The sequence below is a fragment of the Panthera tigris genome, chromosome D2, assembly GCF_018350195.1.
Source record: "Panthera tigris isolate Pti1 chromosome D2, P.tigris_Pti1_mat1.1, whole genome shotgun sequence".
NCBI lineage: Eukaryota > Metazoa > Chordata > Mammalia > Carnivora > Felidae > Panthera > Panthera tigris.
Genome location: NC_056670.1, coordinates 55,095,300 through 55,108,466, shown reverse-complemented (window position 1 = coordinate 55,108,466; position 13,167 = coordinate 55,095,300). Strand labels below are relative to the sequence as shown.

Genomic DNA, 13,167 nt, shown 5'->3' with positions numbered 1-13,167 from the left:
GTTCCTGCTGCATTTCTGCCCTTATCTCTCTCCACTCTATCCCTTGGCTCTGCTCTACGGAAAGTATGAGCTTCTTTCACCTAATGAAAATTCTGCCCTGCCTCTTGCCAACTCAACTTATGGGAATACAGTTTCTTCCTCTCCTCATTGGTTACCGTTCACCTGGTGGCCCTCTGTTCTCCCCGCCTGCAGCGGCTTAGGTAGCACTTCCTCAGGAAGACCTTCCCGAACCTTTGGCAGGGTGTTCCATCTAGGTGCCAGGGGCTCCCCTGGCATGTCAGCTGTCCTCTGTGCTAGTTCTCCTCAGCTGTGTCTGTCTTCTCTGCTAGGCTGTCAGCTCAGTGAGGGCAGAGGCAGTGCCTGGGTGGCTAATTAAAGGCTCAAAACATTTGTTCAGTGAGGGAGGAACAGTCTTGTGTGCACGTGTGACATGAACTGCTTGTGTGGCGATGGTCACTGGCCAGTTGGACAGGGTGCCTGTTAGGGTGCTTCTGTGGACACCACTCTTCCATCATGTGGCCCAGTAGAACCCAGTTACCCTCTACCTGTGTCTGACCCTTCTTTCTATCTATCTGTCTGTCTGTCTATCTATCTATCTATCTATCTATCACTATTGGGTTTAGAAATCAATTTTTATGGGGTGCCTGGGTGGCTCAGTTGGTTGAGTGTCTGACTTTGGCTCAGGTCTTGATCTCACGGTTTGTGAGTTCAAGCCCTGCATTGGGCTCTGTGCTGATACCACGGGGCCTGGAGTCCACTTCAGATTCTGTGTATCCCTCTCTCTCTGCCCCTCCCCTGCCCCTGCTCACACTCTGTGTCTCTCCGTCTTTCAAAAAGAAATAAACATTGAGAAAAAAAAGAAATCAATTTTTATGAAAACAAACAAAAGAAAGATTGGTCCCCAACTCCACAACACAAAGTGTCTATTTTCTTGGTAGAGTTTAACTTGCTGCATCCAGATATTAGTAGGTGGAGGGGGTCATAGGGATCCAGTGACCAAAGGAATACTTTGTTTCCCATGAATCAGAGGGTTAATGGACATCCTGCAGTTCAGGTGTATTAATACCAACATTCAAAACCTGTCCTAAACAAAGAACTCACTGAATACCCTCTTATTAATCCTCTCAGCCCTTTTGAGATAGTTTGGGAATATCTCCTCATTCAAAACTAAGGGCCATGGAAAGGCTAATTAACATACCTAGGATTACTTGGCATACTTTATGAAATTTGGAGTAAGAGCTAAGAAGATGGACTTCTCTTTTTTAATCAGCACGAAGAAATTGTGTTAAAGTGCTATGAAATTTGCAGAGAAGGTCAAAACCAGATTCCCGTTGTACTTTGTAGCTGCTGCTTAAGCCTTTAGAAGATCAGCATATTTTGAATTAGTATTATTTTTCAGGATTCTTTGATCCTTTTAGAGAAAAAAGGTAGGATATTAACTGTTAGATTTGCAAATTAATTAACATGTTTCTTCTGTCATCTGAGGGCATATAATCTTCAGTGGTACCTCAAAGGAAGCTGCCAGATGTTAGGTCAGTCAGCCAAGAACTATTGATTGAGTGCCTGCTGGATGCCATGGTAGGCTTCCCAGCTTTGTGTCTATGAATAAGGGTGCCTCTGCCTTCATTTTCATTTGTCCATTGTTTTCCTTAACAATTATTCAGATCAGAGGGACGAGGAGCTGCCCACCTTGTTGCATTTTGCTGCGAAGTATGGACTGAAGAACCTCACTGCCTTGTTGCTCACCTGCCCAGGAGCCCTACAGGCATACAGTGTGGCAAACAAGCATGGCCACTACCCCAACACCATTGCTGAGAAACATGGCTTCAGAGACCTGCGGCAGTTCATCGATGAGTATGTGGTAAGGTCAAGGCGGGGGAGGCCCCAGGAATGGAAATGGACTGTGTGGTCCAAGGGCTGCCTTTGCACTCGAGACATGGTTGGATTTCATCTCTAGCAGGGGCTCATGTGCCTCTTCTCTGGCGGGGCCAGTGTGTGTGGAACTGAGCCCTGGAGTCATATGGACCTGAGTCCACATTCCTGTGCCAACACTTGTCAGCCACAGTGGATGACATGGGCAGATCATGTATACTCTCTCTTTTAGTGTCCTAAGATGCAGAAGGAAGGTAACACCAGTCCTACTCATAGGGTTGTTTTCAGGATAAAAGGAAATAATGTATGTAAAGCACTGAGGTCTACCCTCAAAGAATTTACAGAGACATTCAGAGAGTGAATCTGCTAGAGGTTGATGCTGATCCCTCTGCTTCCACCTCCAAGGCACTTTGATGGGATGCTCCCAGCTGCCTCTCCCACTGTCAGGTCCCACTGTGAACTGTTAGGATTGGTTTCTTCCTTAGCAGAGACCACAACAAAGCTCTGCACTTGATGCTTTGGGGAGGCCACCTGTGAGGACCCACCTTATGCCAATGGCCTGTCTCTCTTTCTGAGCCTCTGTCTAAGAGACATAGGCCCTGTTTATTTGCTCATCTGGTTTTAGACCCCCAGGTCCTCCTTGATCACTGACTTCTGGGTCCTTCTTTGAGTGTAATCTCATCCATGCCTGGGCCTTATTCCATGCCCCAATATTGCTTCTCTTGTCTTGGAGGCCCCTACCTTTCCTGACTGGACCCTTTTCTGATTTTCCTTCATTTTCATGAGTCACAGCTGGGACTCTCAGGCTCTCTCGTGGGGCTGTGACCTCAAAAGGAACAACAAAGACAATCTAGTCTTACTCTCTGTCTCCATACAGAGGTGAGCCTACACCTCCCCAGAAACTTAATTCTGTGCTCAGTATTTGAGAGTTTTCAGGTCAGTGACTCACTGAGGCATGTATGGGGGCTCTCCACAGTTTGGGAGTGATTAAGTACGTTGAATGAGTGGAATAGCATGAGTGCCCATTTGGGGCACGGTCTACATAAATAAGGCTAAAAGGTGTTTGCAGTCCAGGACTGTTTACTTGGCTTTCCTTTGAAGTCACAAATGTATCAAATGCAGGGTTTCATTTCCATGCCAACAGTTTTTATTGGGGACATACTGTGTTCATAGTCATAACTACTGTTTATTGAATTTATTTGATTGGCAAAAGGCAGTGTTTCATTTAATCATCACCACAATCCTTTGAAGTTGGCAGTATTGTTATCTCTCTTTAATAAATGAGGAGAAGGGCTTAGCAAGGCAGAGTAATTGTGCCAGGGTCACACTCTAGTAAGGGTGGAGATGGGATGCAAACCTAGTTTGATGCTAATTCCGGGGCTTGTTATTCTAGTCTGTGTAACAGGGAAGTTTTGAGATGCCTTTTCAGTTCGCACTGAAATTCATCTGATTCACATTTCTCCAATCTTAGCTCTCCGACCAAAAATCACCTTCAGCCGATGCATCTTCAGCATTGCTACCAAGACGTTGCCTCCGCGTGTTGTTTATGACCTCTAAGAACTGTCCTGTTTCCTCTTTCCACCACATCAAAACCAAATGCCAGACCTTGAGTCTCTACCACTTCCCAGCTGTCACCTGGGCTACTCCTTAGGTCTCATCAGGAAACGAACACATTGTGTCAATAGCAGATTAGCTCTCTTGGGGTAGTGATGATGAAAACGAGGATTTTTGCGGGTTGGTGCTGAAATAGGATTGTGAAACATCAAAGTTTCTTACCAGGAAAGTTGTGTGGAGGTTTCAGGGAAGCCAGTTTTCCGGCTTCACCACCACCTACAGGCAGAATGACGAGGGCCGCCTGTCCGACTGCAGGGCACTTCATCCAAGACCACCTCTTGTGTCGGGCACACAGGGTAGAAAACCAAGGGAGGTACCTCAGAGCAGCCTGCTAGAAGGGACAGGGACGAGGCCCCGAGCATCTGAGGGACGTCTGACTGCATGCTAGCTCAAGGACATCTTCGCTGCAGCCCTGCTTAGCCCATCTGGATTTCCATCTGGCTGGTCAGCAAGAGTGACACCCTTGGGTGTCACTTGCTTCCCTAAGTAGAAACCAGGGTGTAGTAGAAAGGTCAGAAGGTAGGATTGCACAGCCCTGAGTAAGGCACTGGGTTTTTCTGAGCTGTGTTTTTCTCATCTTTGAACTAGGGAATATTACAAGTTTCTCAAGCCGTTGTGGAAGGGACGGCATGAGGGAATGTATAGGCAAACACCCAGCATCGTACCTGACCCGTAATAGGTGCTCACGAGAAAGTCTTTAATTTGTTTCCTGTGGATACATGCATCTCATCGGATGCTTAATGACAGTCTCTTGTGTGCATGACTCTGCTTCGTGTTGGGAGAAGATAGAAAGATTAAAACAAAAAATATAAAACAAACAGAAGAAGGCTTGGAGCCTGGCCTCCACGAGCTTTCAGGCTGGTGGGAAATACAGACAGACACACAGCTGAGCCCTGACCCATGTGCACCTTTACTCTGCCTGTCACGAGCCCCTGAGGGCCTAACTGTCCCCAGAGGGCCAGGCCGTCTCAGGGTTCCCGTGACTCCCGTCTTCTCTTTCAGGAAACTGTGGACATGCTGAAGAGTCACATTAAAGAGGAACTGATGCAAGGGGAGGAGGCTGACGCCGTGTATGAGTCCATGGCCCACCTTTCCACAGACCTGCTCATGAAGTGCTCCCTCAACCCCGGCTGTGACGAGGAGCTATATGAGTCCATGGCTGCCTTTGTCCCAGCTGCCACCGAAGACCTCTGTAAGTAGCACAGCCCAGTTCTGCTTCCATCCTTCTGCTGACACACAGCTTTCTTCACTCTGGTGTGTGGTGGTGGGGGTGGGGGGAAGTCCCTCGCCTACCCCCACTCTGCCCCAAAGAGATGAAGATCCTGTTTTACACAAGTTAGATCTTGTCATCATGTGCTGTGACAAGCACAGTCCTTCTCCAGACTTCCTCCGCTGTGACTGCTGAGCGACTGAAAAGTGTAGGCAAGTGCCTGGAGGTCAGAATTGATGGAGGCATCGTCTTGTGATCTGAGAGGCTCAATCAGTGGCTCTCAACCCTATCAGTCCCAACGAGCCCTTCTTATAACATTTCATAATGCTTCCCTTTAGTACCTTGACATGCCACTTATATACAATATAATCTGCCTACATATGAAAATTAAAAGAAATTTTTTTAGTTTATTTATTTATTTATTTATTTATTTAGGGAGCAAGCACATGTGCCCGCATGAGTGAGGGGCAGAGAGAGAGGGAGAGAGAAAATCCCAAACAGGCTCTGCAGAGTCCGTGCAGAGCCCGACATGGGGCTCGATTCCACAAACCATGAGATCGTGACCTGAGCTGAAACCAACAGTCGGATGTTTAACTGACTGAGCCCCTCAGGCGCCCCATTACATATGAAAATTTAGAAATCAAACATATGCCCTAAATGAAATATAAACGAGAAGTAAAAGGAAAGGAACAGCTCAGTATGCCTGCACATGAGGACATAATGAAATAGTCAGATGCAGGCATCTACACTCAGAATCACTACCAATGTCATGGCCTCACATGCTGACCGACCGATACGTGTCTGTTGTATGGGAGACTCGGATACCGGCAGCAGTGGATTTTCCTAAGTGGTAAATGATTTTTCACACTCTCCTTTCCATTTTCATAGTAATTGAATTCCTGGAAAATTCAGTACATATCAAAACCATGCAGAAATACAAGTTGTATTTATTTATTTTTTACTTTTTTTAAACATTTTATTTTATTTTTTGAGAGAGAGAGAGAGACAGAGCATGAGCAGGGGAGGGTCAGAGAGAGAGAGAGAGAGAGAGACACACACACACACACGCAGAATCCAGAGCAGGCTCCAGGCTCTGAGCTGTCAGCACAGAGCCCGATATGGGGTTAGTTTCCAGGCTCAGAAAATTATAAGCAGATTTTTTTGTTAACCCAACTTTAATGGATTAATATATAATAAACTTATTTCTAAAATATCTTTAGGACAGGATTTTTCCTGTAAGTTGCTTAACAAATTTTGCCTAGTTTTTGGTTACCTTAATTTTTTTTCCCAGTAACAACGGTAATACATTCTTATAAAATTTGAAACAAAATAAAGATGTATAACTGAGTTATTAAAAGTCCATATGACTCTACCCCAAGCACTCCTAATAGTTTGGGATACTTGTCTATATTTTTCTTTGTACCTGCCGATATTAAATTGAGAAATATACACACATAAATATATAGATATGTACAAATGCACATATATGTGTAAATACATGTCATAAGCAGGTTTTTTTTTTAACCTATATGTGTGTCTAGTGAAATATTTAGAAGTCATGAGGGGCACAAATCACTCCATTGCCCATGACAGCCTTGTACACTGCAGGGTGTCTACGTCTTTCTCCCTTCTGCTAAATTCCAGTACAGTAGTCCCCCCTTATCTGATATTTCACTTATTTCACTTTCCCCAGTTTCCCATGAGCAGCTGTGGCCCAGAAGCAGATGATCCTCCTTCTGACATAGGCTCAGAAGGTAGATGGTAGCCTAATGCTACGTCAGTGCGTACGTCATTTATCTTATCAAGTAGTGTTTTATCATCTCCTGTCATCGCCAGAAGGGTTCGTTCCATAAAATATTTTGAGGGAGAGAGAAACCATGTTCACCTAACTCTTATTATGCTATATTGTCACAATTGTTCTCTTTTATTACTAGTTATAGTTGTTAATCTCTTACTATAATTGATAAGTTGAACTTTATTATAGGTATGTGTGTATGTAGGGAAAGTATACTGTGTATACACACACACACACACACACACACACACACACGCACAGGGTTTGGTACTATCTGTGGTTTCAGGTATCTGCTTCTTGGAAGGTATCTCTGAGGATAAGGGGCACTAATATAGTGTCCCTGCATCATGATGACAACCTAAAACCCCCTCTTAGATTTTCCAAACCTCCCCTAGAGGGCAGTGTTACTGCCCTTGAGACTCACTGGTCTAAATAATGTTGGACTTCAAAGCAGTATTTTTTTTTTTTCACATTTATTCATTTTTGAGGATGAGAGAGACAGAGTATGAGCGGGAGAGGGGCAGAGAGAGAGAGAAAGGGAGACACAGAATTCGAAGCAGGCTCCAGGCTCCGAGCCATCAGCACAGGGCCTGACATGGGACTTGAATTCATGGACCGATGAGCTAAAGTCGGACACTCAACCAACCGAGCCACCCAGGCGCCCCAGCCCTGGACTTCAAAGCAGTATTGAAGCAGGACAACATGCAAGGGGCCCTCAACGAGCTTTCTTAATATGTTACTACCATTTGCTATCAAAGGCTAAGCAGTCTGAAACACTGCCTAAAGCTTACCTTCCTTCCTTCTGGTCTATTTAATAGATTCAAGAAAGGCAAGGAGCACCTGGGTGGCTCAGTTGGTTAAGTGACCGCCTCTTGATTTTGGCTCAGGTCATGATCTCATGGTGTGTGGGTCAAGTTCCATGTTGGGTTCTGCAGAACCTGCTTAGGATTCTCTCTCTCCCCCTCTCTCTCTGCCCCTCCCCTGCTTCCGTGCACACACACGTTTTGTTTTTTTTGTTTTTTTTTAATCTCTCTCAAAATAAATAAACTTAAAAAAAGAAAGAAAGAAAGGCAGAACAAATTCCTATCAGTGTATCAGCTTTATTGATGGAGGGCTTCTGGAATGGGCTAGATCGAGTATTGCCAACCTTTAGTCTGAGAAGAAGACAGGGGAAGTGACCCTGAGTTTCCCACTCATGAACAGAAAAGCGGGTGCCAAGAAGGTGCCTTAGAGTAGGGGATGTGGACAGGTCGGTGGCCAGAGGCAGACCCTGATGCCAGCAGGGCCTTTGACAAGGCACCCCCAGCACCTGGAAGCTGTGGTCCAGTCGTTACTAGGTGCTTGGTAGTTAGAATGGCTGCCCCTTGTGGGGTGCAGCAAGAATGAGGGAAAGCTCAGTAGAAGCTCCCTTCCTACGCCTAACTGAGAGGCCTGGAAGTGCTGATAGAAGCTCTTGCCGAATGAGCCATGACCCAGCAGAGGGGCGAGGAGAGAAGGCATCACCCCCACATCCACATCCTCTATCTCACTGAATCCTTAAAGCCGCATAAGGATGTTTTGATTAACTTGCACTTTACAAATGAGAAAACTGAGCTCAGAGAGGTTAAGCAACTTTCCCAAAGTCTCACACCTAATAAGTGATAGAACTCACATTTGAGCTCAAATCTGTCTCTAGGATCGTAGTCTTTATTTTCTGTCTGAATTTTCCATCTAATGCCATAAATTTTAGTCCTAGTTTCTTCTAAAGAAGCCATCTAGCAGCTACAGCCATTGCCCCAATGTCAGCTCACCAAACAAATGTCAGCTCACCTCTGGTACCCTCTGCACATGTACATCCATCTGTCTCTCCATGGCCACAACAAGCATTTCTGGAACATCTACTGGAACATGTTTTAGCTACTTGCCTCTTCTTCTGGGTGTTGGGGAGACAAGAGGGGCCAACACACAGTCCTTTCCAGTATGGAACAGAGACCCATTCACACAGAACATTTGGAGGAAAACCAATGCCTACTTGGGAAGCCAGAGATTGTGTATATCATGTCTGCCTGTGTCCTTGTTATGGGGCAATTGAACAGTTAACGAGTCCCCCACTTAGCTAGCAGTTTAGTGTTGACAGAGAGCCTTAACACCTGTTATCCCCCTGGATGCTCCAACACAAGAAATCTCACACCAGCAGAAAGCTGCAGGGGATGCTAAAGGCAGCCACAGCAGGAACAGTGAACCTCTCCAGCACTGCCCAAGGCAGCGGAGTGCTCTGGGACTAGTCTGCTTTGTGGCCCTTGGCCACTTGTAAAGTTACATGGGTCAGGGGGATTCTGGTTGCCCTGGAGCTAGAAGGAGGCCACTAATACAATAGGCTGGCTGTAGAATTTGGCTGCTTTGTGGGTGGGGAAAGGAAACCCACTGTATTTTTCATTTGCCAGATCACATAAGCTCTGAATTTTCTGATTCTAGACATGATTTGGTTTGTGTTTCTGTCTTTGTGGTTTAATTTTGAGAAGGACCACTTACCTGCTGGCCCACAAGGAGCCGCACTGGGAAGAAACCATTCATTTATTACCAGTGACTTGCTAGGAGAGAAAGCGGTTTAGTTCATAAACAAGCAGGACAAACATAAATCTAACATGCGTATTTGCAATAGCACCCAGCACAGTGATAAGGTGTACCATCCGACAGCCCTTTCAGAGAAACAGACTGCTTTTATCTCATCTGTTATTTCGTCCCATCGTCCTTGGGCTTGGTGGGTAGAATTACCTCCCTTTCACAGGGGAGAAAACTGAGGCTCCAAGATTTAGTAGCCTACTTAAATCCCATGGAGGGAGAACTGGGTCAGGACTCTGGGTCAGTACATTCCCGGGGACAAGTCTGTCTGCCCCCCAACTGGGATAGAGGACTCTCCTGGCCTGCCCTTCTTCTAGGATCTGCATTTGCCAGCCCCAGAAGGGACACTGAGACAGAAGGGACATGGAGCTATTTCTAAATGTCTAAGTAGCCGAGTTTATCAGTGCCCCACCTTTGTTACCATTCAACCCTAGAAGCTGAAAGTGAATGTATTAAGGACTGTGGGCTGTGTTCATTCAGTCACAGGACAAGCAGTATGGAGTGAAGGCTTTCTTTGGAGGTCATCAACGGTGTTGGGACAAATCTGCCTCTTTCTGACTTGAGTTTTGGAAAAGGGATAGTATCATTACTAACTCCTTCTCCAAAAGGAACCCAAACAACCACTAAGTAGGAAGTTTGTGAGGGAGACTCGCCGTGTTGAATGAAGTGGGGCAGGGGAGTGATGTTGGCTTCTGACCCTGAGATTTTATGATTCCACTCCTGACTCTCCTTCCCTGGAATTGCCTGGGTGTACACGCGTGCTCACACACACACTCACACCCCTCACACTCATGGTCTTTAGTTTAGCTATGCTGCCACCAGGTGGTAACTGCATGCCTTTGATATCAGATATTCAACTTTGCTCCCAATACTCCTGAGAATTTTTTGTTCGAGACAGAATTAAACCATCAGTTTCCTAACTTTACCATATAAGAAATAAATATTTCTATTAAGGGTAAGCTTATGCAAACACTAAATAGAAATGAAGGCACATCTCTCTTGGGTGTTTTCTCTATCACCCAATCTTTTTCTCAGTTCTTTTGCCGCTGTCCTTGCCTTCAGAGAATGACACTGTAGTCCTAGTGTTGCTCTGACTTAGGTAATACATTTCATATGGAAAGCCTCTCCCAGGGACTGGTCACCTCCCTGAGACTCTGGGTTCTAAAGCTTTGGGAGCCATTCCTGAGAGGCCCTTGTCCATTTGTTTCCAACACGATCTGCTTGTGGATTTAACTCTGCTTAAAAGTCTCAGAGGCTCAGACGCCTTGGTGGCTCAGTCAGTGGTTAAGCATCCAACTTCAGCTCAGGTCATGATCTCACGGTTTGTGAATTCAAGCCCCGCATTGGGCTTTCTGCTGTCAGCGCAGAGCCTGCTTTGGATCCTCTGTCTTCCTCTGTCTCTGCCCCTCCCCTGCTCGCCCTCTCTCTCTCTCAAAAATAAACATTTAAAAAAATGTTTTTAATTTAAAAATTAGAAAAAAATACATGTTAAAAAGAAAAATCTCAGAGACTCGTCTTCTATTAGGAGAAAAGAGCCAAAAGAGAAAGGCAAATATCTTGAGAGTGGAAACCATAAACTCATATGAGTCTGTAATCCCTTCTAGAAGGCTGTTCTGCTTCAGGTGACTCCTGTGTTACACTCTTCTCTCGTGCCTCTGCTCCCTTTGCCTGGTTCTGTGGCTCAAATTTGTGTATGGTGCAGAGCGGACTCAACCCCAGCTAACTTGCTGCCTTCCCTTAGCAACCTCCTTGCTAGCTGGCATGTTTGTACAGGTCACCTCCATCTGTGACCCTGTCTGTGATCTGGGTCCCCTCCGAGCCGGGGCCTTGCAGCCCAGCCAGGGAAGCTCTGAGCCCAGCTGAAGGACCATTTGTAAGCAAAGCTGTTAAGTTACCGATTTGCTTCTGGAACATGCTGCCTCTCCTCCCTGCACCTTTTTCTCTCAGGAGTCTTCCTTCCTGACTTTACTGAGACTGCCATCCTCCTGTTAATCCATCTAGGAAAGACTGGCTGGGAGCCAAGAAATGCCTTGTGGGCAGTGGGGCTAGGGTAAGTCATGGGGCCTTACCAGCAAGAAGCTCATTCTGGGTAGGGCTGGTGCTGTGCTGTTGAGGGCTGAAAGTGACCCAGTGGGGCAAAGGGAGGCTCAAGGCACTTCCTGACTTCTGTGGCTTTTGGTTCCTCCAGATGTACAGGAACTGTGTCAGGGATGTAGGCACTTAGTGAAAGCATGTGGATTGAGACTTTTAAAAGCAAAGAAGATAAAAATCCCCACCACCAGCAGTGACCTTGCTCCCCTCTGGACCTGTATAGCCGTGCTTCACACTCTCCTGGGGCCACTGCAACCACATCGTTCTGCACCCTGGTTTGTGTATATGCTTCTCTGATGACCTGCTCCTACCTCAGTTTAGGAAGCATGTGTCATCCATAATGATGTGCACAATAGGTGCTCAACTATTTCTTGAATTTGAGAGTACCAGAAAATAGAAAGTCATCCCGGATTTGGTGGGGTGGAGTGGTTGATATTCCAGTGCAAAGACCTTTCCTGATAGGTGCTAGCGACACATCTATTAGACGTCCCTGAGCGCGGACATCTCCGGCAGTAGTGACTCCTCCGGCACTCGGGGCTGCCTTTCTTTTCATGTCTCCTCTACATTAGCTCATGCGGTTCCTGCTGCCTGGATCGCCCTTCTCTTTTCTCAGCGTGGAAAATGCCCAGATTCCTTCACTAAGCCCAGATACCTTCGTGTTCATATTCATGTGTTTATGCCTCATTAATTTGTCCATTCACACATTCCTTCATTCAACAATATTAATCAAACCTCTCATGTGATTAAGTCACCGTGTCAGGTGGCAGAGAGTCAGTAAACAAGACGGCATGATCTCTGCCTCCTAGAGCCCTCCTTTTAGCAAGAGAGCTGAATATTAAATAAAAATGCCACATAACTAAATATATAACTACAAAACCGTGACAGTGCCATGGAGGAAAAGGACACGGTGCCCCAAGAGGGCAGCTATGGATGTGGAGAATGAGGGGAGGAGGACGTGTGGTACCCACCGCATCCCACTGTGAACTCATCTCGTAGACTGATTCCTGCCCTGCAGAGGGTCTGTGTGCTTGCCAGGAGTGCTGCAAGGAGGCACTTGTCTGCATAAGAAATCCGTGAGACTTGTTGCTGCCTAACCCTTGCATCCTTAGCCCCTTCATTTTCTTTTCTTTAATGTTTATTTATCTATTTTGAGAGAGAAAGAACGAGTGGGGGAGGGATAGAGAGAGAGAAGGAGAGAGAGAATCCCAAGCAAACTCCATGCCACCAGCGCAGAGCCCGGTGCAGGGCTCGAACTCCTGAGCCGTGAGATCATGACCTGAGCTGAAATCAAGAGTCGGATGCTCAACCCACCAAGCCACCCGGGTGCCCCAGCCCCTTTGTTTCATTGCCCACCTCTCCTTAGCTGCTGTAATTTCGGATTGCCACTTTCCTTTTCTCTGTCTCTCTCTCAGTGTGTGTGTGTGTGTGTGTGTGTGTGTGTGTGTGTGTGTGTGTCTCCCTCTTTTCCATCACTTCTCCATTAAGGTATGGGGAGATTGGACCGCCCTACAGACATGGCCAATGAAAGCACTTGATCCCACCTGAGTGCATACGGAGCACACCGGGCTTCAGGTCATCAGATGCTTTACCACGCTGCTCCTTGCTCTAAGGGTCTGTTTTGGCTATAAGAATACTTGCTGGAGAAAAAAAAAATTACTTTTGGACCGCTTTCAGGGTTTGAGAGCCTTTCCAGAAGAATAGCCTCTTAGTATCTGACATTTTACTGTATTAGATTCTCAGATTAGGTTTTATATTAAATTAGCAACACATAATCCAGATAGAGTTTCCACTGCAGCTAAGCGATCTAGATTTATGTCCCCTGAGGAGTATCGTATGGGCTTCTTTGAAAATTCATTATTTTTCTTGACTCATTCCTTAATTAAGTGGCTGCCTAGGCTTTCTCTCATCTGTTCAAGCTTCTTTCTTCCCAGGAATGGGTTCTTTCTGATTGATTCCCTAAATGAAGTACAGTGTAACTCTACAG

At 46.0% G+C, this 13,167-nt stretch overlaps 1 protein-coding gene across 1 annotated transcript in view; it reads left to right on the top strand.

Annotated features, from left to right (window-relative positions):
- PIK3AP1 (phosphoinositide-3-kinase adaptor protein 1) overlaps nt 1–13,167 on the top strand; it is a 117,847-nt gene that overhangs the window by 64,735 nt on the left and 39,945 nt on the right. The window contains exons 7-8 of the mRNA XM_042960646.1: nt 1,665–1,861; nt 4,489–4,678. Of these exons, the coding sequence (XP_042816580.1) occupies nt 1,665–1,861; nt 4,489–4,678 (387 nt within the window). The remainder of the gene's footprint in view (nt 1–1,664; nt 1,862–4,488; nt 4,679–13,167) is intronic.